The 23,915-nt window shown below is 43.4% G+C and overlaps 1 protein-coding gene across 4 annotated transcripts in view; it reads left to right on the top strand.

Annotated features, from left to right (window-relative positions):
- The window catches only part of ITGB4 (integrin subunit beta 4), a 143,994-nt gene that overhangs the window by 118,576 nt on the left and 1,503 nt on the right, over positions 1–23,915 (top strand). The window contains exons 33-40 of one of the 4 annotated variants that reach the window (XM_030208252.1): positions 8,009–8,173; positions 9,240–9,413; positions 10,400–10,516; positions 10,912–11,064; positions 14,481–14,669; positions 18,064–18,219; positions 19,308–19,472; positions 21,240–21,359. In XM_030208252.1, coding sequence (XP_030064112.1) covers positions 8,009–8,173; positions 9,240–9,413; positions 10,400–10,516; positions 10,912–11,064; positions 14,481–14,669; positions 18,064–18,219; positions 19,308–19,472; positions 21,240–21,359 — 1,239 coding nt within the window. The remainder of the gene's footprint in view (positions 1–8,008; positions 8,174–9,239; positions 9,414–10,399; positions 10,517–10,911; positions 11,065–14,480; positions 14,670–18,063; positions 18,220–19,307; positions 19,473–21,239; positions 21,360–23,915) is intronic. The other 3 variants (XM_030208254.1, XM_030208253.1, XM_030208255.1) reach the window with 3 other exon arrangements.

The raw sequence follows: 23,915 nt of genomic DNA, 5'->3' as shown, positions 1-23,915 counted from the left end.
CAGGAATAAAGCTCAAATGTGGAACAAAGTCAGTATGTGTAAGTGGAAATGGAATCTGCTAATAGAATGAATATAAAGAGAGAATGGAAGATGTCATTTAATATCTGCCGTCATTTACTATGTTACTATGTATCTGTTATGTTAATATTTGAAGGACTCATAAAGTGCTACATTCTGGGTTTAGGTTCAGCGATGCTGAGGAAGGCATCAATATTTATTTAACTTTCTTTATCTTGAGGGTTGGGTAGGGAATGGGAGAGACTGCCATGCCAAATTTCCAGCAGTATTGACAGGGAACCGTCAGGGTTTCAGGCACATTCCAACACCCATCTTGCACAGTCTACTCATTGTGTAACCCGCTGCCTCCCTTCCTTGCCAGAAAAATGTCTGCATCAGCGAGGCAATGTGCATTTTAGAAAATAAGGTTTAAAAATGGCACAGTGGGAGAGGCCCGGACTCAACATTTTATCTCTCACAAGGACCCTCTGACAAAGTAGTGACATCTGCTCATGAGCTGTATCTACGTTAAAGTGGTGCAAAATATTTTAGAGAGAAAACAAATTCTGAACTGGCAGCTCCGGATGTGGAGACTGTTACTGGGACAGGCCAGTACAATGCAAAAGGCGAAATATGTAAAAAGCCACCAACTTTGCCCTACAGAAAATGACACCTTAGACAGGTCACAGGCACCCAGGTGCTGCTATTTGTACAGAGGCGTTCCTGACGATGATGTGTAGGTGATGGGCCCCTCCCCCTTTGCCATACACCAGCAGACTATGCCAATATGAGTACTTGACTTGTTCCAAAAGGCTCCAAGTGGAAACACGTCCAGTTGCTGGGTGATGAGTTTGACCTTCGTCGGATAACATGGAGGCTGCCAGTGGAAATAATCCCCAGGCTCTCTGATAGCAGTTGTTTCTCCTCGGACACTGAGGCTCTGCTGCGGGATGATAGAGCACCCTCTGAGCTGTGGGACAGTGATGGAGCAAGCAGCGGTGGAGGCAGTGGCACGAAGAAGACAGACACAATCCAGCCCCGAGCAGGTGAAGGAGCCTTCTGCAGTAAATGTTCAATCTTGCCTGAGTGGGACAAAGCTGGAGGCACAGACCTGGGTCCCAGTATTCCCCCTGAGCAGTTTTATGGGCATGGTGAGGTAATGGTCTGCAGCAGCAGTAGAACTAACTTGTACATGTCTTAGTAACATTTCCTGCACAAGGTCCCTCCTTTTCCTCTTGCATTCTGCTGAGAGCCCCATGGATGCAATCAGACTCTTGTTGATCTCTTAGCAGTAAATTCTATGTTAAGGCACCATGGCCCAGATGCAGAAAACCTAACGAGCCAGCAATGTGGTTTTTTTACCAGTTCTAGCCGGTTTAGCGAGCAAAGAGTATAACAAGTTATACACAAAGGGATTATCTCAGCTCTTTTCCTATCACAATAGCAACAAACGAAAATGGAATGCAAAGCTGTTATAATGAGCTAATTACTATACAAATGTGCATGCAAGGCGACACACAGCCATTTTCCGACCCGAAGCACAGAACCAGTCCATAGCTTTACTGTAGAAAAGTTAATGGGAGGTCTGGAGCTGTCGATCCTGACAGCTCCAGACCTCCCGTTAAATTTGAGTGAGCTTCATACAACAAAATATCAGGGCAGAGGGACTGCTTTTAACCAGAACACAAAAAAGTGTGACAAAAATCCAACCTGAAAAGTTATAGGGAGCTGGTGAGTCCCTGCGATGGGAAGAAAGGATCCTGCTTCAGCTGTCCAGGGCCAGGCAAAGATGAAGGATAGCCACAGGAGTTCTTGTGCTGTCGCTGTCCTGTCCTGCCCCTGGAAAGGAAGTGGGGGCAGCAGAGGAGAGAAGAGAACCCCGGAGCCCACGAGTGAGAACCCAGGGGTGGGGGGGGCTGCTCTTCCTGAGGGCTGCAAGTGTTTCAGCTGTCTCCCTCTTCCCGTCTTTTGCACTGAAGAGAGCAGCTAACTACATGCTCCTGGAATCAGCGGACTGCCCCCCCCCCCCCCGGACAGGAGAGTACAGGCTCCCAGCTTGTTTTTGAAAAATAAAAGTTGCGCTGGCTCTCATACACACAGCGTGTCTGTGTGTATGAGAGCCTTCTGTAGCATTGCAGAGCAGCCATGCTTAATGATGGGCTGTTCTGCACATGCTCAGCTGGCCGACTAGCTTCCCCTCTCTCGCATGCAAATGAACTGGGTTGCAAAAGCAACGAGCAGCTCATTTGCATGTGATTCTTTTTGGGAATCCATCTGTATTTCCAAATCTGTAATTTTTACTGACTTGAAAATACGAATGGATTCTTAATGGGGACCTTAGTGCATCTGGGACCAAGTCAGTATAATTATGAAGGCTTCATGGCCCTTTCACTATCTGTCCTTCTATACCAGTTGGAAGTTAATGGCACCATTTTAAAATGGTTTCTGGGTATGTCTCCTAATCCAGCAATACATGCTTGTACAAACAGTGAATCTTTAAAGAAGCACATTTTTAAGTAAATAGAATTCCATTTCAAACTTATCTGGCCTTATATATTTTATTTAAATGTATTTATTGGGATTTATTAAGTGCCTTTGTGAACAGATTTGCTCAATGTGGTGTACAGCAGATATTTTGTCTTGAAACTCTTTCTGACCACTGATCATTCGAGGGATCAGACCATACCAACATGGCATTACAAAATAAGATTATAACGCAGGTTAAATATCTGTTCTGTAAGCACAGTCTTTGCCATAAAGCCACTGGGAAGTATGCGGGAAATGCTAGTCAGGTGGATGGCTCCAATGTAGCAAGAGAATTGCTTTGCATAACTGCATCTCACGTGGTGGAGACTGATGAAGAAATGAAGTTTTTGTTGAGTTGACATGGATGCTGTATATACTGGATTTTTCTTTCAGAGTAATTTTATCCTACAATCTGAAATGCATTACTTTTAGTAATACACATTTGAGAAAACATTACCAGAACTAAGGGGCTCAATATTCAATAGATTTACCTGGATAAAACGGTCTTAGCCAGTTAAAATCTGGCCTCTCTAATCTATATTTTTACAGCTGAAACCACATAAGTTTAGTCAGGCAAAAAGGGGCCAACTGGAGTCATTTTGAATCTAGTCACTTAAAAGGCAACTCTATAAGGTTAGGCACCAAGTAACACACACGTATTTATAGAATAAAAGCAACTTACCCATATGAATGGCGCCAACAGGGCTTTTTTTGAGGGGGTACTTGGGGGTACTGAGTACAGGCAACTTTTCCATTGAACCCAAGTTTTAATTGAAAGAGCTCAGGCTCTACACACCAATGCTGCCTTGTCATAGATTCTGTGACTGGTTGCAGGTGGCCTGGCTCTTATGGGGTGGGTCCCTCTGTGATTACCCCACTCCTGAAGGGTGGCCTAGCATTTGAGTACCGGCACCTTTTTTGCTAGAAAAACAACACTGGGTGCCAATAATTGGTAACTACGCGCTTATGGGTCCTTTTCCCAAGCTGCAGGAAAAAAGGGCCCTGCGCTAGCAGCAGGGGCCATTTTCACCACAGCTGGTAAAAGCCACCCCCCCCAAAAAAAATGGCCACGCAGTGAGATAACTCTTAACGGTGGTGGGCAGCGGGACTGGTGGTTGGGAGGCAGGGATAGTGCTGGACAGACTTATACGGTCTGTGCCAGAGCCGGTGGTTGGGAGGTGAGGATAGTGCTGGGCAGACTTCTACGGTCTGTGCCAGAGCCGGTGGTTGGGAGGAGGGGCTGGTGGTTGGGAGGCGGGGATAGTGCTGGGCAGTCTTATACGGTCTGTGCCCTGAAGAGCACAGGTACAAATCAAAGTAGGGTATACACAAAAAGCAGCAAATATGAGTTATCTTGTTGGGCAGACTGGATGGACCGTGCAGGTCTTTTTCTGCCGTCATCTACTATGTTACTATGTTAACGCATGGCCATGCAGCAGGGAGCCCTTACTGCCACCTACAGAGGTGGCGATAAGGGCTCCTTCTAACCTGGCGGTAACTGGGTTGCACACAGCAATGCCCAACCACCGCCGGGTTATTGCCGCGCAAGCCATTTCCAGAGGTTTTCTTTTTCCCCTGTAAATGGCGTTCGCTTGGGGCGGGACTACTGCTGGTGGCCACATTGGGCCGATGGTAGTCCCGGGAAAGGGAACTTGATATACCGCCTTTCTGAGGTTTTTGCAACTACATTCAAAGCGGTTTACATATATTCAGGTACTTATTTTGTACCAGGGGCAATGGAGGGTTAAGTGACTTGCCCAGAGTCACAAGGAGCTGCAGTGGGAATCGAATTCAGTTCCCCAGGATCAAAGTCCACTGCACTAACCATTAGGCTACTTGTCCACTAGCAACATTCCATGTAGAAGCCTGCCCTTGCAGATCAGCAATGCGGCCGCGCAGACTTCTGTTTCTGTGAGTCTGACGTGCAGGACGTCAGACTCACAGAAACAGAAACCTGCGCGGCCGCATTGCTGATCTGCAAGGGCAGGCTTCTACGTGGAATGTTGCTAGTGGAATAGCAACATTCCATGTAGAATCTCAAACAGTAGCAACAGAGTCTCAAATAGTAGCAACATTCCATGTAGAATCTCAAATAGGGAAGGGGAAATGGGACTTGATATACTGCCTTTCTGAGGTTTTTGCAACTACATTCAAAGCAGTTTACATATATTCAGGTACTTATTTTGTACCAGGGGCAATGGAGGGTTAAGTGACTTTCCCAGAGTCACAAGGAGCTGCAGGGGGAATCAAACTCAGTTCCCCAGGATCAAAGTCCACTGCACTAACCACTAGGCTACTCCTCCAAAAGCGATCAGTAAGCCTGCATTGGGCTTACCGCTGCTCTGTAACAGGGCCCCATAATTGCTAGGTGCTACTTTGTTTAAGTCCCTTAGGGAGGAATTCTATATATGGTGCCGAAAAAAAATTGGCGCTGAAAAAAAATCCACGCTTAGCGCTATTCTGTAAACCTCACCTAGAGTTAGGCACGATCTATAGATTATGCTTATGCCCGTCCCAGCAACTAAAATTTAGGCGCAGCCAATTACACCAACCAAAACCTGGTGTAAGTGCCCACGCCTAAGTTAGATGCAGATTGGGCGTATTCTGTTCCACTGCAAGTAATTTTTAGGAACGCCCATGGCCACCCCACCTTATGAGATCCACGCTTTAGAATTTATGTGCACTACTCTACAAATTATGCTTAGGAAGTTGTGTGCATACATTCTAATTAGTGTCAATTAGTGCTGATAATTGCTTATTATCGCCCAATTATCGGCGCCGACTGGCTTGCTAATCAATTAAGTTGTGCATGCAATTTAGCCGCACTGCCAAATTCGCACATGCAACTTTAGTCACCATATATAGAATACCCCCCTTTACCCCTGGATTCTATATAGCGCTCCTAGTGTTCCACGCCAAAATCCAAGCGAATTCTATACAGTGTGTGTAACTTAATTGGCTTAACAAGCTAATCAGTGTTGATAACAGCACTTAACAAGCAATTAATGAGCACTAAGTGACAATAATTAGAATTTATGGCGTAACTTGCTAAGCATATTCTGTAATGCATTGCACTTAGCTTCTAATATGCGCAGGCAAAAAGGGGTGTGGTTATGGGCAGGAAAATGGGCATTTCATGGGCATTCTGAAATTTACACACATAGTTATAGAATATGGTCCTGTGCGCCTAAATCTATGTGCCAGGATTGAAACCATGTTTTCATTGGCGTAAGTGGATGCTCGTAACTTTAGGCGCTGGAATATCAACTGAGCATAATCTATATACCACGCCTAAATCTAGGTGCTGCTTATAGAATACGCTTAGGCAGAAATGTTTTCCACGTGGATTTTTTTAGGTGCCATATATAGAATCCTCCCTTAGTTTGCAAATGCATGAGGATGTTAATGCGGGCAGAGCGTGAGCATGTCATGGGCCTTTTGCCTAGCACAGTGCGAACTTGTAGAATAATATAGATTACACGTGTGGCATGGTGCATTTAGGCTCCCCACTTACACCTGCTATTGAGCTGACATAAGTGGCTGTGCCTATATTTTGGTGCGCCAGTGTCGCCTTATGCCTGTATTCACTGTGCCTATGCAACATTTGTAGAATTGCCACCTTACTGAAATCACAAAACAACAGGGGTGGAGGTGGAAAGTATTCCAAATAACCAGGGCACAAAGCCTTCATCAGGGATCAATATGGTTCAGGTTAAATCAGCAACGCAGAGAGTGTATTAACCATTAAATGCTCGAGCACAAAACAGAGAAGAATATTTTACACGGCACACAGTCTAGTGTTTTGTGCTCGAGTATTTAATGGTTAATACACTTTCTGTGTTGCTGATTTAACCTGAACCATATTGACCCCTGAAGATGGCTTTGCGCCGAAACATGGGCCGTGTAGGGTCTTTTTAGTCAGTTTTATTTGGCAAATAAACTTTTTGGACGCTGCTACTCTGTGTTTGCCCTTATCATTTGGAATACTTTCCACCTCCACCCCTGTTGTTTTGTGCTTGCTTCTCCTGTGGAAGTTGTGGACCTTTTTTCCTTTTTTGTACCTTAGTGAAATATCAAATGCTAACCAACTAAATTTACCCACACACGTCTGAGCACATAAATGGCTGCTGTAAATTTACCCATTCAAGCTCTGAGCAGGTAGTTTTAGCTAGATAATTCAGACTCAAAATTAGTTGGATAAATGTGACTGAATATCCTGCCCAAGACACTCAGGGTTTGATATTCAGCTGGTGGTGGTGAGCATTTGTTTGGCGTTATTCCCAGATATTCAATGCCAGGCCATGTCCAGGCACCAACTCTGAATATCCAGGTTTATGCGGCTGGCTATCTCATATGCCATTAAAGGGGTCTTTTACTAAGCCACGGTAGCATTTTTAGCTAATCAGTGGATGCTAAAATGGTACCGCAGCTTAGTAAAAGACACCTTAAGTGCAATATTCAGCATTTAACCACATAAGCAACATTGCATAAAGGTAGGATTGACCTTTATGCAGTCCAATATAACCACTAAACTTAAGACGGTTAAGTGCTGAATGTCGGCATGGACATGGCCTGGCATTGAACAGCATAAGTCCTGACTCTGCCCCTGGATCGCCCACAAAATAGTCGGTTATCACTATAGCAGCCTGTGGTTATTTCCAGCGGTACTAATCAGCAGATAACCCCAAACAAGCAATGTAACTGTCCAGGAGCTGTTTCTAGCCAGTTAAATCACTTTCAATATCAACCCGGGCTTTGAATATTCCCTTAGCTTATTGGATACTTAGGAGGTATTTTTATAAAATAGACAGTAGCATACATGGGCTAATTACATGCACATAAAAGCCCCAAATCCTCCTAAGCGCTATTCTGTAAATGTGCACATACCTGTCATAGTTTATATTTAACAGGTAGATGTTCACATAGGCGGAGTCTGGACAGAGTGTGGACAGGACTCACACTTCGAGAATCTTACACTTTTAGAATGCTATGTTATATGCTTACTGCCAGCATTTAGGTGTGAGCACGTATATCAGCTGTATGGCTCATGCCTAAATTACCACTATGTATATCACTGCTATGTTAGTATTTGATAAAGGAAGGTGGGTGCCTAATTTTTTTTATAGAATAGGTGCCACGAAGATGCCCCATTATATAATTCCCTCATAATCAAGAAAGGGCCTTGTCGGTAAAGCTGTAGATTATTTGGCGGCCAACAATTCCTTGTGACTGGACAGTTTGCCATGGTGATTGCTCCAGGAAGAAGAAAGTCAGAAGTATTAACACACCCATTCAATCTCCACTTTGATTTATCAGAAAAAATATGCTTAAATTCCTCCTCTTGATTCCCAAGCTAGAGATGCAGGAGGAAAGGTTGGTTTCCTTCATTGACACCTTCACGGTTCAGGTACTGGAGTCTATCTTGACTAGCAAAGTCCACAGATTAACATGTGGGGTTTTTATTTTTTTATTTTTGCCGTTGCAGAACAAATAATGAATGGACGGCTAGATTTCAACTACCCAAGCATGACCAGAACCAAAACTACAACCAATTATAATCAGCTGAGTCCGCACATGCTTCAAGATTCCCGGATGTTTGGAGGCTCCTCAACATTGACACGGGAATATACTACAGTTGTATCAGGACATGGTGAGTATAGGGATACATGATATAACTGCCTGCTCCACATTTGGTGGGTAAGATGGCCAAGGAGAGGTTAATCTAGTTCCATAGATGCAACGAGGTAAAATAAGAACTGTATCGGCCTCTAAGGGCTGAGCTGGATCATGTGGCTCTGGCTCGGTAATTCTCACTTGCACCGCTCCTTCTGACCTCTCTGTGCGCTCTTTAATCCCAGAACTTCCTCCATCCTCCACTAGGAGGGAGCTACTGCCATATTTGTAGCCATAGTTCCCTTCACAAAAATACACCTGCCTCACAAGGAAAAGGAGCTATCTTCAAAACTTTGATTTCAAACCTTTCCTGTCTCACACTGGAAGGAAGTTTTCCAGATCTCAAATGCCAGGTTCCCCTCTCTGTGCTTGGAACAGAGCAGTTGGGACAGCTGCAAAATGTAAGAATGGCCTTGTTCAAACAAATGCATTTCAGTTATGATAATTCATCTATCAACCTCAGGTGTCCATTATCCTATCACAGTACAGGTAACGTTTTCTGATCCATGACCAGATACTATATTGTTAGCAACAGATATGTAAAACAGTGTCTTGACAGTTAATGATTTTTCTACGACCACCTGGAACCAATCATTTTATTTATATATTAATTTATCAGTCGTATAGACCACTTGTCCCATTAATCTATAAGGTTTACAATATAAGTCAAAACTAGTACATAAGACTAACAGATGAAAATATCAATCATAAAAAATAATAATAAGGATAAAATAAATTAAAACAATAGTTCATCTCGATGTAATCACAACCTGTTTTAAACAGACACATTTTACATAATTTCCCAAAAAGAAAGCAAGTCACCTATTGTTTTAAGTTCCTAGGGTAATTTATTCTGGTTATGCAGGAGAAGATTCATTGTCTGGTGGCTGATACCATCTAGAATCTTCAAAAGGGCTGGCATTCCAATATCCATACATCAATGTCTTGTTACTTGAAAAGTCCAGTCTCCAAAATGTGTGATTCTCCTTTCAACAGTAGCCTTACTTGTCTCTTTGTTTCTGTTTTATACTGTTATGTTGTAGACCAACTGGGGAGAATACTCTCTCCTATAGATGAAGATACTGGGAGAGTGTTCCTAATGCCACACGAAGTAAATTTCAACAGGCGGGCACAGGTGAAGGGTTACTACGGCAACAGTGGTATTCGGGATTCTATAATCATGGCTGATGATCCCTGTGGGATTTCAGAACATCTAGGTACAACGTATGGAAACAAACCCATTTGCTTAGCGTCCCTTGCCTTGAGCATCCCGTCACCAGCCTGCCCTACCCTGAACTAGCAGCTCTCAAAGTCCCCACATTGCTCCATCAGCTTTGTGTGCGTCAGGCATTCCATCAAATGTGCTCTTTTGTTTTAATTACTAAATAATTACTTTTGTGCGATAATGATGGGGGGGAGGGGGAAAGAGGTGCCTTTCCCTGCTTTATTAAAGCATGTCAACCAATCATACTTTTCCTTTCAAATAACATTTTCACTGCTCATCATGAAGACCCCTCTCAGCTCCTCTCTCATCATCTTGTGTGTGTGCACCTCTGGCTGTGAAAACTGCCTGATTAACCTTTCTTTAGAGACCACATGCAAAACGCAATGTTCTTCTGAGATAACACTGGACTAATTTCAGTCTGATGTTATGGGAATATTTATTGTGCAAACGCCTTGTTCTTTGCAAAGGTATTTTCATAACGCTGATGGTGCTGTTCGTAAGCAGGTCTGGGCTCTGTCCAAAAAAAAAAAAAGAGAGAGAGAGAAAAGAGAGAGACAAATAAATTGATGGATATATTGATATTTGAGTAAAAGGGTCAGAAAAATGTCTGAATACTTAAAATACAGGGATAAATGGAATAGAAAAGTGAGTGTGCAGATTGATGAAGGCATAGTTATGTGATAAATAGATGGATAGTGGGTAAGTATATTGATGGATAAATGGAAGAAAGAGCTAAGGGGTAAGTACAGAATTGTGAGTAAATAAATGGATACCCTGTAGATACAAGAGCATAACAGTCTTAAATGAATAAACATATTTGTGAACATCAGGATGGGTAAGCATCCTAATGGTGCTTCCATTTCAAACAGTGCCTTTGGCACTGAACTTGTCATCAACCCTTCCATCCACCCACTCAATAACACACAGAGCTGCAGGTGGTTGATTTAAATCCCCCCCCCCCTCTCTTTCTCTGTACAGGGATATCAGGGCAAACCAAACTAGAGCTACCTTATGCCCTTCCCCAGAGCATGAGGAATCGCACTCACTCCGAAGACGTCCGAGAGGCACTGAGCAGCTTGGATAAGGCTCTTCAGGGTGAGTGAGTGAGTTTTGCTGGCCTTCTGCCTAGCATCTCAGCCTCAGTGGGGTACATAATACAGCCTAGGGAGGAAAGAAGGTTTATCCATAGAAACTTGAATGGTTTCTAAACAAACCTCTTTCTCTCTCTTCTCTCTCTAGACTAGATTCAGCTCTTGCAGCCCAGCGACAGTCTCAGACTTACACACCTGTATCCCTCAAGGGTTTTTTCCTACAGAATGCAGAACAGAGCAGTCGCCAGCTCCTTATGTCTCTCTGGGATGGCTCTGAATTTGAGGTTTCATTTGATAAGTTTAGCAGATGGCTTTCTTAAAAGACAAATAGCCCCAGGAAGTGGAGGGGTCAGGGTTCTCTCTGGTGAAATTAACATTATTTCTTTATTACGCCAAAAGATTCCAGATTACCATCCGCCGGTGTTCCTGACACTCCGACCCGCTTGGTCTTCTCTGCGTTGGGACCCACCTCCTTAAAAGTCAGCTGGCAGGAACCACAATGTGAAAAACGAGTGCAAGGTTACCGTGTGCAGTACCAGCTTATCAATGGAGGTCAGTTCCTTCTTCACACTCCATGGATCCCGTTATTCTTGGATGCAGGAGTGTCTAATGTACATTTAATTCCCGGGGGGGGGGGGGGGGAGGAAGGGGATTTCACTGTTTACCCTCAAAGCCTTGTTCTTGTTTTCCTTTTCTCTGTGTCCACATTTCATTTAACAATTTGCTTTAGTTGTCAGTGGAAGCATGAAGGTTAATTAGTTTCATTAATTTGTTCATTATTTATAAATGCTTATGTACTGTCATATTAGCAAAGTGAGTAACAATTTGCAAAACATACATAAAATAATCAGTCATACCAACTAACATATTCTTCCAAATCCAAGCATATCACACAGCTATACTGTTATTTTAAAAGCATGCTTCACCAACCTTACAAAAACAATGGTCCTCCAATGTCTTGCCTTTTATTAAAGTTGCAAGATACATTTATGGAAGATGAGAACACAACTGTTTAAAAGAGTGACTTCTGCTGACGAGAAAAAACAAACATTGTGTGCATTGTCATGAAGGAAGTTGCTAATCTGAAACTCTTTGGAAATGCAAACTTGGGGGCCCTTTTACTAAACCGCGTAAAGCATCTATGCACGCCCAACGTGTGCCAAAATGGAGTTACTGCCAGACTACCACGAGGCTCTTGCGGTAATTTCATTTTTGGCACACGTCCGATATGCGCGTCTGAAAAATATTTTTTTATTTTCGGGCGTGCGTAATGGATGTTCGCCAAGTGGCATTTGGCGCACATAGGTCATTATTGCCTGGTTACCGCATGAGTCTTTACCACCAGGTCAATGGCTGGCGGTAAGGTCTCAGACCCAAAATGGATGCACGGCAATTTTCATTTTGCCGCACGTCCATTTTTGGCAAAAGAAGAAAAAAAAGGCCTTTTTTATTGGCACGCTAAAAAATGGATTGGCGTGCACCCAAAACTCACGCCTACACTACCACAAGCCATTTTTCAGCGCGCCTTAGTAAAAGGGCCTCTTGGTCAGTATTGTTCTGGGAAGCACATTAAACAGGAGATAAAACAAAGGATTGAGGGGTCCTTTTACAAAAGTGCACTGAAAAATGGCCTGCTGTAGACACGTGTTTTGGGCGCGTGCAGAATTATTTTTTAGCGCACCTACAAAAATGTCTTTTTTTTTTTTTTTGCCGAAAACGGACATGCAGCAAAATGAAAATTGCCGCTCGTCCGTTTTGGGTCTAAGACCTTACCGCAAGCCATTGTCCTAGCGGTAAGGTCTCGGGCGGTAATGGTCTACGCGCATCAAATGCTACTTGTTGGGCGTAGCTGCCAAGCTCCAGAAAATAAAAAATATTTTTTAGATGGATAGCAGACACACGCAAAAATTGAAGTTACCGCAAGGGCCACGCGGTATACCGGGTGGTAACTCCAATTTGACGTGTGTTGGGCCCCTGAGTTTTCAAATTGACAAATTTGGTACCTAAAATAGATTTTTTAAATAGATTTCAACCAGCAATGAAAAAATATCATACAAAATGGAAAAAAAGAAAAAAAATGTTTTCTTAACATTTCAAAATAAAAATGAAAGCTATAAATATTAATACAGAGAGAGAGAAAAAAAGAAAATAGAAAAACAATTTACCCAGGACTTCAAAACCCATATGGGATAGCAGTTTTTGTAATTTAAATCAAATGTGGTATTTTACCTCCTTTTTTTGCACCTACTTTGGATAGAATTTTCAGTAGAGCTATAGAAGTAACCTAGGGACCTGTTTACTAAGTTGCGCTAGCGTTTTTAGCGTGTGCTAAAGTTAGCACATGCTAAACGCTACAGTCACCCATATATTCCTATGGGTGTCTAGCGCGCCCCTATAGCACAGTATAGGAAATAGGGCCCCTAGTATCATAGTAAATGATGGCAAATAAAGACCAGCATGACCCATCCAGTGTTCCCAGAAAGGTGTCTAGGTGGTAATAATTTTCAAAAAGGGCATGCCAGCATTTGAAAAATATATTTATTCCTCACCACTATGAATATCAGGGTCCTTTTACCAAGCTGCGGTAAAAGGGAACCTGCGGTGGCATCGGCATGTGGATTTTCTATGCACTGAGGCCCCTTTTACCACAGCGGGATTTAAAAAAAAAAAAACAAATGGCTTTGTGGTATGTACAAACTTGCCATGCAGCCATTTACTGGGCGAGGTGGTAAGGGCTCCCGTGCTAACTCGGCAGTAAAAATAAAAAATATTTCCAGTCACGCCAGAAATGGTGTGTGGTGGGGGTGGCACTACCGCCAGATTGGTGTGCGCCAACACCATGGTAGCTCTACCATGACGTTGTAAAAGGGCCCTGTCACAAAACGCCTAGCCACCCACGATCACTTTATTTGACTTGTTATAGAATGGGGGGAGTTAGTGCTTTCTATTGATGTATTTTTACATTTTAATATATTAAGGTAGTTTTAATTGTGTATTGAAGTGTTATAGTGTAGTATGTGGGGTCGATTTTCAGCCAGTAGCAGTGAGCGATTTGTTTTAGCCGCTACTGGTATTATTCCTGGATATTCAATGCCGGGCTACATCCAGACACCGGCACTGGATATCCGGGTTTATGCAGCCGTTATCTGTTGTGTGATTAAGTGCCAAGTGACACCACATAAAGATAAGACTGTGTTTTATGTGCTTCAATTTGGTCACTTAACTTACACAGTTAAGTGCTGAATATTGACTGACTTCGCCCCCGGACTGCACCCAAGCCAGCTTTCATTTTAGCAGTCAGTACTGATATTCAGCAGCACTAACCAGGGCCGCTGAGAGGGGGCACAAGATTCCCCAGGCCCGACCTCCAAGGAGGGCTCGGCGTCGGCGATCAAAAGAGACTGCTTTGCCGGCCACAGGTCCTTCTTCCTGCCGTGTCCTGCCTATGCGGAAACAGGAAGTTACTTCACAGGAGGCGGGACACGGCAGGAAGAAGGACCTATAGTCGGCAGAGCACTCTCTTTCGTTCGCTGCTGCGGGAGGGAGGAGGGGGCAGTGGTGGTGGGGGAACAGCGGCGGCGGTAGGGAGGTAGTGTCAGGGCCTTGAAGATTATTTGCCCCAGGCCCAGCTTTGTCTCTCGATGGCCCTGGCACTAACCGGTTCATTACTGCTGAATATCAGCGGAGAGTCCCGAACAAGAATTTACCTGGACTGGAGCATCTTCTGGCCGCTTAAATCGCTTTAAATATCAACCGCTGTATTTCTATGTATTATCATTATGACTACATAGCATGTATTCAGTTTGAGTTTTATAGGTAAAAAAAAGTGCATCAAACCAAGATTACATTTTAAATACAAGTCTATATTTGCTGTGTAGCATTATGCCTTGTACCTGGCAAACCATTCAGAGGCATATCCACACCCTGCTGCTCCCATGAATTGCTGTAATGTTTGTTTTTCTCTGTAGGGGAATTGAGGAAAATTGACATTCACAACCCCAATGAGAACTCTGTGGTGGTAGAAGAGCTGCTGCCAAACCATTCCTACATATTCAAAGTGAAGGCCCAGAGTGAGGGGGGCTGGGGCCCAGAAAGAGAAGGTGTCATCACCATTGAGTCTCAGGTGGATCCACAGAGCCCACTGAGTCCTGTACCAGGTGAGGGACCTTGAAATTATTAAGGGCATTTGGAGAGAAAATATACAACCTGGGACTTGTGTGACCGCAATAAAAATCACATCTTTTCTGCATGAAAAATGAGAGGCTACATTAAGTGCTTATAGGACATTTGGAAAAAGAACTCCTAGTATGTGAGATGGAGAGAATCTATGTACACTTCAGATTTTGGAAATCTGCACCTCCCTCCCCCCACCACCTGCGCCCAATTCTGTAACTAGACGGTGCTTCCAGTGTTGCTGTGTGGGAGATGGAGGGAGTTTTGCTGGTGGTGGGAGGGCACAATTTTTACAGTGTTCTCCAGGTGATGAAATAGCTTATTCCAATGCTGCACCCGCCACCCCCCCCCCCATGGAATTCCAAATATGGCCTAGAATGAAAAGTTATAAGCCTTTGCTTAATAATGAAACACAATCCTTGAGTGGCAGGTGCATCCCTTCCCAGTGTGAGAATAAGATTTTCCCTAATGGCAACAATAATCTCATTCTCTAGGTTCCAAGATTCTATGGGAAGTTTACTCAGTACAGTTATTATTATTATTATTAACATTTGTATAGCGCTACCAGGCGCACGCAGCACTGAACATCCAACATAGAGAGACAGTCTCTGCTCAGAAGAGCTTACAATCTAAAAATAATACAGACAGACAAGACAATTAAGGACAAGGGACATACTGGGTGAGAAGGAACAAGGGGATGGCAAATTGAGTAGTGGCTAGGAGCCAAAAGCAGTGGTGAAAAGGTGGGTACAGTTAGCAATGTTTGGCATGCAATAGGAAATACCAAGGTGGATATTCAAAACAATATATATGGTTCACCTCAGTAATGCTCTTTCAAACTTTGGGCTCAGCAACTGATGTCTGGCCTAATGTTAACCCAATTAAGAAGAGGCATGATCAGAGGCAGGACCAACGGTGCAGATTTTTTCAACCAGATGTAATCTAGGCTTCTGTTTTTACACATCTCATGCGCATGTAAATGTCTAGAATCTAGCACTTCCATAAATATGTGTACATAAATCTGCATAAGAGCCAGCAGGGCCTGCTTACATAAGAACATAAGAGTAGCCATAGCCCAATATCCTGTTTCCAACAGTGGCCAAGCTAGATCACAAGTACCTGCCAGAAACCCAAATCGTGGCAACATTCCGTGCTACAAATCCCAGGACAAGCAGTTGCTTAACTTACAAAGGGTCCTGTTTACTAAGCCAAGCTGTAGGTGTGCTAACGTTTTTAGCGCGCACTAAAAATTAGCACACGCTAATGCTAGAGACACCCATATATTCCTATGGGTATCTCTAGCATTAGCGCACACTAAAAACGCTAGCGCACCTTAGTAAACAGGGCCCATAGTGCATATTTGCAAGGGGCAGAGCTCCCAGGTATATGTGTAACTTACACAATACTGTAAGTCTATGCCACATCTAGGTGTCTGCACTTATGCCAGGTCCATAGCTGGTGTAATTGCGAGTATGTAAATGTTAGGCGCACCAATACCGGGTTACATTGATATTCTATAATGGAACCTTGGCAACTAGGTTCTGTTATAGAATAGGCTTCTCCCATGCATCCCTGGGGCACCTTAAAGGAAGGTACTCAGTTGTAAAATTACGCCCATGGTGCCAACATCAGTTGTTGGATTGCACGAACAGCATATCCAAGTTAACTAGATATGCATCCTGTTAACTTCAACTTTCTCTATTCAGTGCCAGCTTAACCAATTGTGTCTCTGATTAAAATGAACTAGACATCTTATTCGGTTAACTTTTATCAAGTTTGGCATTGACACAAAAGCTTATCCATTCTGTATTTTTTTAAACTTAGGGTTGTACGTCAGTTGAAACATATCCTTGACCCAGATAATTTTAGAGTGGTTGTACAATCCCGTTTTCTGATCTTTTTTAGACTACTGTAATAGTTTAGATTTAGGGCTTTCAGGAACATTGCTTAAGTCTAATCACACCATCCAGAATACAGCTGCAGAGGTTAATTTAGGATCTGGAAAAAACAAACATAGTACTTCAGCTTTATAAGGATTACACTTGTTGCCAGTATAATATCAGGTACAACTTAAATGTTTATGTTTTTAATGCTCAGGACTGTGAATGTCAATGAAATTCCAATCTAGCCTTGTTGGCTCAGCATCATGAACCATCTCATGAACTCCACTCTACTTGAAAAATACCTTTAAACTTTCCTTCACTGGTTAATGCTTGTACGGCATGTGTTCAATCTCACTCCTTGTCTACAGCAGGGTCACAGATGTAGAATACCCTGCTATAGATTTTATGGTTTTTAGAAAGAAATTGAACACTAATTTAATTGGTCAAACATTTTCTTATATTATGGGTAGTTTTGTTACTTACTTTTGTGAAATTGTAACTCACCTAGAACTGGCTTGGTAGGTGAGACGTATATTTTTGAAAATTTTTTATTCATAGGACTTCAAATATTACATCCAAGCAGCACTTGTAAGGAAAAGGAGAGTACAATAAAGAAACTTAATCTCTACCTTTAAGAAAACATAAAGAAGAAATATTACATGACTCTCTAATCAAGTCCTATAGTATATACACTGGGTCCGATAAAACAAGTTTAAAAAAGATAAGTTTGAATATTATCTCAAGTATCAGAGGAGGCTATATATAAGGAACCTATGAAGATGTTGATTTTGTATATATCGTTAAAGATTGAGATTGTTAGCGATTAACATCACTGAGGTTCTTGGAGAAATTTGTGTGACTTTGTATGACTTGTTTTAAGAAGAATATAAAGTCTTTAAGAATTTTTGATCTGATGTGAAAGAAGTTTGACCTAGTGTTGACTGAATTTGGACTGGATAATAAAAATTTGCTGATTTCTCTAATCAAGTCCACCATATAAGGGACCAGAGCAAATTACACCATGGGAGAAAAAAACAAGGTGAAAAGGGGACATCAATACATTTGAATGAACATATGAATTAGGGATGTGAATTTGCTTGAAATAACTTACGAAATGTCAACAACATTCACCATGTTGTTTAATGTCATTTTTAGCTTAAAATGACAGAAAGAATTCCTGAAATTTCAGGGGTTTTTTCCTGTGTCAATAGCAGACCTTACGGCTCAATAATGCACTTTACATTGCCCCCAAAATGTTCAAAAAAATGAATAAAATGAAAAATCCTGTAAACAACATGGGACACTAAATAAAATGAAAACGTTTGGCTTGCCCACCCTTATTTGGCACCACAGGATAGGGACCTGATCATTTCCATTCACTAGAATGTCCCAACTGGTCACGAAGAAGAACCCAAAGAAGGCAGAAGAAATAGTTATTTTGCTTGATGATTGTCTCTGGCTCAGTTTTATTGACAGCTTTTGTATTTTCTTTTAGGTTCTCCGTTCACATTAAGCACCCCCAGTGCACCAGGCCCTTTAGTGTTCACAGCTTTGAGTCCAGACTCACTTCAGCTCAGCTGGGAGAGGCCTCGCAAACCCAATGGGTCAATCTTAGGCTATATGGTTACCTGTGAGACGCTGCACGGTGGAGGTATGTCATCATCTAAAAAGTGAAGGAAACAACCTCTAGAGTGGAGGAACAGAGAAACTGCTATGATAGTCTCATGGAGTGCAGAAGATTAGGGTGTGCGATGAGTCTTCCAGCACAATACAAAGAAATCATAAGGTTCCACAGAAGAAATTTATATTGTAAAAACACCATTGAGACTCGACATGGAGCAATGTTTCGGTGTGACCCCCGTGGCGGTCATGATGAAACATGGCTCCGGGTTGACTCTCAGTGTGGTGTTTTTACAACAATAAATATTTCTTCTGTGGAACCTTATGATTTCTTGGTATTAGGATTGCCAACTAGATCAGAATTCACTCGACAGGGTTGATCCAGTCTTGGCTTTACCCCATTGCATACAGGGACTTGTGGTTCTGATTTCCTCATTGGATTCCCTAAGAAAAGCAAGGCTACAAGTCCCTACATGCATTGGGGTAAGCCCAGAACTGGATCAACCCTGTCAGGCGAATCTGAATCTAGATGGCAACCCTTCTTGGTGTTGTGTTGAAAGAATCATCACACACCCTACTCTTCTGTACTCCATTATCTGAACTGCACCGTGACCATTCTCTACAGCAAGGGTTCTCAACCCAGTCCTTGGGACACACCTTAGCCAGTCAGATTTTCAGGATACCCACAATGAATATGCATGAGATAGATTTGCATACAATGGAAGAACTGCATGCAAATTTATCTCATGCATGTTTCAATGTGGAGATCCTGAAAACCTGACTGGCTAGGGGTGTCCCAAGGACTGGGTTGAGAACCCCTGCTCTACAGACACTGCATGAAGTTAGCCAGTTACCGATGGCCCTCTTGATGCAACTTCACATTCACTGCCATCTCGCCTTTCCTTTCCTTCTCTTCCTCCTTCTGCCTATAAATCTGAATCTGTGTGTGATTGCCATGGCTTCTCTTTGGGAAGAGATGAAGGAGGGAAGAATCATATTCAAGATAAGAGAACTGAAGATGTTACAAGACTGAATTTTGGAACAGCTTCTACAAGTTGAAGGTTGAGGAAATCATGGTACTGGATTCACTTCACAGTCTGTTTATATTTTATGTCACAGGGGAGACAAAGAACATCTATGTCGAGGGTGATAACCCCGAGACAACTTTGACAGTACCCTACCTGACTGAGAACATCCCATACAAGTTCAAAGTGCAAGCTAAGACCACCCAGGGATTTGGACCAGAGAGGGAAGGAATTATTACCATTGAGTCTCAAGATGGAGGTACTTCCTGAAAGATTTGTCATTTGTCAGTAGCTGGAAGGTTAGCTGCCCATTGCTGGTGGAATTAATCTGTAGTGGTGCTTACTGGTATCTGATATCTTCAGTCAAATTTTCAGAGTCCTTTAAGTTCACGGTGGTAAGAGTTGGGGATTGCTCGAATGAGAGGTGTGGTACATCTCTAACCTTCAACTAGCCATGGAAAGAAGACAGGGAGTGAAGCGATGGGCAGAAAATCAAATCCTAGAGCTACAAAATGTTGGGCCCCATAGTGTCTTCTTCTCAGCTGTTCCCTTTTTTAGCTGAGATGATCACAGTCAGAAAAGCTCTTGATGATGACTGAGGTCACCTGGGGGGTACAAAATCTGGTAGGTCCCCCCAGAATACCCATTTTTAAGATGTATGGGTGAATGTTAGGATGTGAGGATTATATTTATTTGTGGGAAGATTTGAACTGGTATTTATTCTGTTATTGTTACTCTGTATTAAAGTGTCTGTATATTTTATATGATGTTATCAACCTTGGACCCCAGTCAGTGCAAAAATAGATGGATGGATTTGATATACTGCCTTTCTGTGGGTACAACCAAAGTGGTTTACATATATTATTTATCTGCCATCATGTTTCTATGTTTTTATATGCAGACACTAGAATACTAAGTGCCATTTTAACATAAATAATTACAGAAAATGCATATGGCAGGGTCTAGAGTAGAAACTGGGGAGAGGGCCCCTAAAGCCCATCTGCAGGCTGTGCCTCCTTCAGGCAGGCCTGGGGCCCAGGATAGTTGCCCTTCCCCTCCCCCCAAAGCTGGCCCTGTCTATATGTAACTAAAATTAAACAATTGAGTTCTACATTAGCTTCCTTAAAATGTTGTCAGCAAAATAAAGGGCCTGGCAGTAGTTTTATAGATAATAAATGTTTAATGTTTAAAAGAGGCTTGATATACTGCCCTTCTTAATAGAAAACCAAAGCAGTATTCTACCTGAAAGATTAATGTGGGCCCTGGGCTGAGCTACTACTACTACTTAACATTTCTAAAGCGCTACTAGGGTTACGCAGCGCTGTACAGTTTAACATGGAAGGACGGTCCCTGCTCGAAGAGCTTACAATCTAAAAAGACAAATGTACAGTTAATCATATAGGTCAGACAGATTGGGGCAACCTATATGTTCGAAAGGTTAGGTTCCGAATGCAGCATTGAAGAGGTGAGCTTTAAGCAAGGATTTGAAGATGTGTAGGGAGGGGGCTTGACGTAGGGATTCAGGAAGACTGTTCCAGGCATAGGGTGAAGCAAGGGAAAATGAGCGGAGCCTGGAATTGGCAATGGTGGAGAAGGGTACTGAGAGGAGGGATTTGTCATGTGAGCGGAGGTTACGGGCAGGAACGTAGGGGGAGATGAGGGTAGAGAGGTAGGGTGGAGCAGCAGAGTGAGTGCATTTGTAAGTAAGGAGGAGAAGCTTGAATTGGATGCGGTATCTGATCGGAAGCCAGTGAAGCGACTTGAGGAGAGGGGTGATATGAGTATATCGGTTCTGGTGGAATATGAGACGTGCGGCAGAGTTCTGAATGGATTGAAGGGGGGATAGATGGCTGAGTGGGAGGCCAGTGAGGAGCAAGTTGCAGTAGTCGAGACGAGAGGTGATGAGAGCGTGGACGAGAGTTCGGGTGGTGTGCTCAGAGAGGAAAGGGCGAATTTTGTTGATGTTGAAAAGCTCTGATCTGTTCTGGTCTCTTACAGTCCACTTGACTTCTGTCTAAATTTTCAGGGAGCTTTTCACAGTTTGGAGGACAGCAAATCAGCCGACGAGAAGTGTATAACCTGCCCAACGAATACAGCATGAAAACCACTCTCACTCAATCCGCCCTGGCGGATCCTTTTTTCCCAGGTAGGAGTTTCCTGTCCTCAGTGTAGCGCATTCATCACGAGCTGGAAAAATTAAGCAGGTTTTCAGAAGAAAAAAAAAACATATTTCCACATTTCAGAGAAAATAAAATATTCAAGAATCTTCCCACAGCAATAGAAAGGCCTTGTTGTGTGTCACTAATGCTTCATCTCATCCACACATACCACTGCGGAATTTATGTTACACCATACGATAGAGGCTTCTTTCGGCTTTTCAATCAATTAACTTTAAATTGTGGAAAACAAAAAATGTTCTCTCTTAGACATGTGAAAGGTAATTCTTTTTTTAATTTAGCTTTAACAATTTTACCACAAAGAAAAAAGATAACAATAAGAACAAGACCCCCCACTGATTAAATAGCTGAAAACATACTGTCATTCTTCAGTATGTGGCTCACAATGCTAATACCTACCAAAACTCCAACACAAAATCCCGCCCCCCAAAGACTCCCCCAGCTGTCATAAAGAGTGGCCCCCCCCCCCCCCCTTTCTCCTTTGCTGTCATAAGGAGCAAACCATAACAAACTGTGTGGAATCAGTGCAGGGCAGGACAATACAGAGCAGTGATAAGACACCAGTTTGCTCAAGCAGGCACAAGCAGTCTCTCAAGCCAGTTTATCTAAGCCTCCCAAACCTTATGGAACTGAGGCAGCCTGTGCCTGCGAATGGCTGTGAGTTTAGACATCAAAGGCACAAAATTCACCTTGCGTTGGACCTGAAGGAGGGCCGGAACATCCTGCTGCAAAGCATTCAAGGTGGTTAACATTGCCCACTCATTCTCCACCCCCATTCCATGCTAGGCACTTAAAGGGCAATTCGATAACCAAGCACATTTACATGTGCTTTGCGCAGGTAAATGTTTAAAATACTAATGCACATTATGGACTAGATTCAGTAAATGGGTGCCAAGAAATCTGAGCGAAGCGCTATTCTATAAACAGCACTCCGAGATGCACGCCGTTTATACAGTAGCGTTCAGAGCCAGTTTCTGCACCAAACTTTGGGCGCAAGGATTTACACCAACTGAAACCTGGTATAAATCCTAGCACGTAAGTTACCACAGATCCTCCCCCCCCCCTTCCCCGAATTCTATAATACTGTGTTCTTCTTTAGTGAATGCCCCTGACCTGTCCATGCCCCTCCCATGGCCACACCCCCTTTTCAGTTGTGCACTAAAGGATTTGCACGTGGATCTTTATAGCATGGTGCTTAGCAGAATGTGTGTGCAAATCCTAATGGGAGCAGATTAACTACAATAATTAGTTGTTAACGCCCAGTTATCACTAGTTACCAGCCCCATTACTCAATTAAAATGCACGCACAACTTGGGCATCCATTTTTGGGCGCCATGTATAGATTCCGGGTATGTGTGCTAATGGGGTATCTTAAGCGCTATTCTGCAAATATCCGCATAAGAAGGGCGTTGTACACAGGGGAGCATAGACAGCAACCAGGCAGGGCTCCCACCTAGACAGGTAATTTACAGAACACTGGAAGTTTCATGCCTTCTGGCCAGGGGCAGATTGAGTGATCTGGGCCCCTGGGCAGAAGGGGTCATTTTTTTTTTTTTTAATTTGTACCCCGCGCTTTCCCACTCATGGCAGGCTCAATGCGGCTTACATGGGGCAATGGAGGGTTAAGTGACTTGCCCAGAGTCACAAGGAGCTGCCTGTGCCTGAAGTGGGAATTGAACTCAGTTCCTCAGTTCCCCAGGACCAAAGTCCACCACCCTAACCACTAGGCCACTCCTCCACTGTTGCTACTATTTGAGATTCTACATGGAATGTTGCTATTCCACTAGCAACATTCCATGTAGAAGTCGGCCCTTGCAGATCACCAATGTGGCCGCACAGGCTTCTGCTTCTGTGAGTCTGACGTCCTGCACGTACGTGCAGGACGTCAGACTCACAGAAACAGGAGCCTGTGCAGCCTTCTACATGGAATGTTGCTAGTGGAATAGCAACATTCCATGTAGAATCTCCAATAGTAGCAACATTCCATGTAGAACCTCCAATAGTAGCAACAGAATCTCAATAGTAGCAACACTCCATGTAGAATCTCCAATAGTATCTATTTTATTTTTGTTACATTTGTACCCTGCGCTTTCCCACTCATGGCAGGCTCAATGCGGCTTACATGGGGCAATGGAGAGTTAAGTGACTTGCCCAGAGTCACAAGGAGCTACCTGTGCCTGAAGTGGGAATCGAACTCAGTTCCTCAGGACCAAAGTCCACCACCCTAACCACTAGGCCACTCCTCCATTCCTTGGGCCCTTGCTTCTGCCCCCACCTTTGTTTCCAGCATCCCCCCGCCCCCCCCCCCCCGCCCCCCACACACACACACACTATAGCCCCCTGGGCCTACCTTGAAGGGCCCTGGTGGTCTTGTGGCCTCTTTAGGGGACAGGAAGGAACTCCACTCTTTCCTGCCTGGCACCACCGCTTCTTCTTAATGGCTGCTGAGACTTCCTGCGGCAGTCTCACAGGTCTCAGCAGCCATTTTGAAGATGCAGGCTATGCCAGACAGAGCAGTGCAGCAG

This window comes from Microcaecilia unicolor, chromosome 6 (assembly GCF_901765095.1).
Source record: "Microcaecilia unicolor chromosome 6, aMicUni1.1, whole genome shotgun sequence".
Taxonomy (NCBI): Eukaryota; Metazoa; Chordata; class Amphibia; order Gymnophiona; family Siphonopidae; genus Microcaecilia; species Microcaecilia unicolor.
Note: the sequence above shows the minus strand (reverse complement) of the source record. Positions and strands in the feature narration are given on the sequence as shown.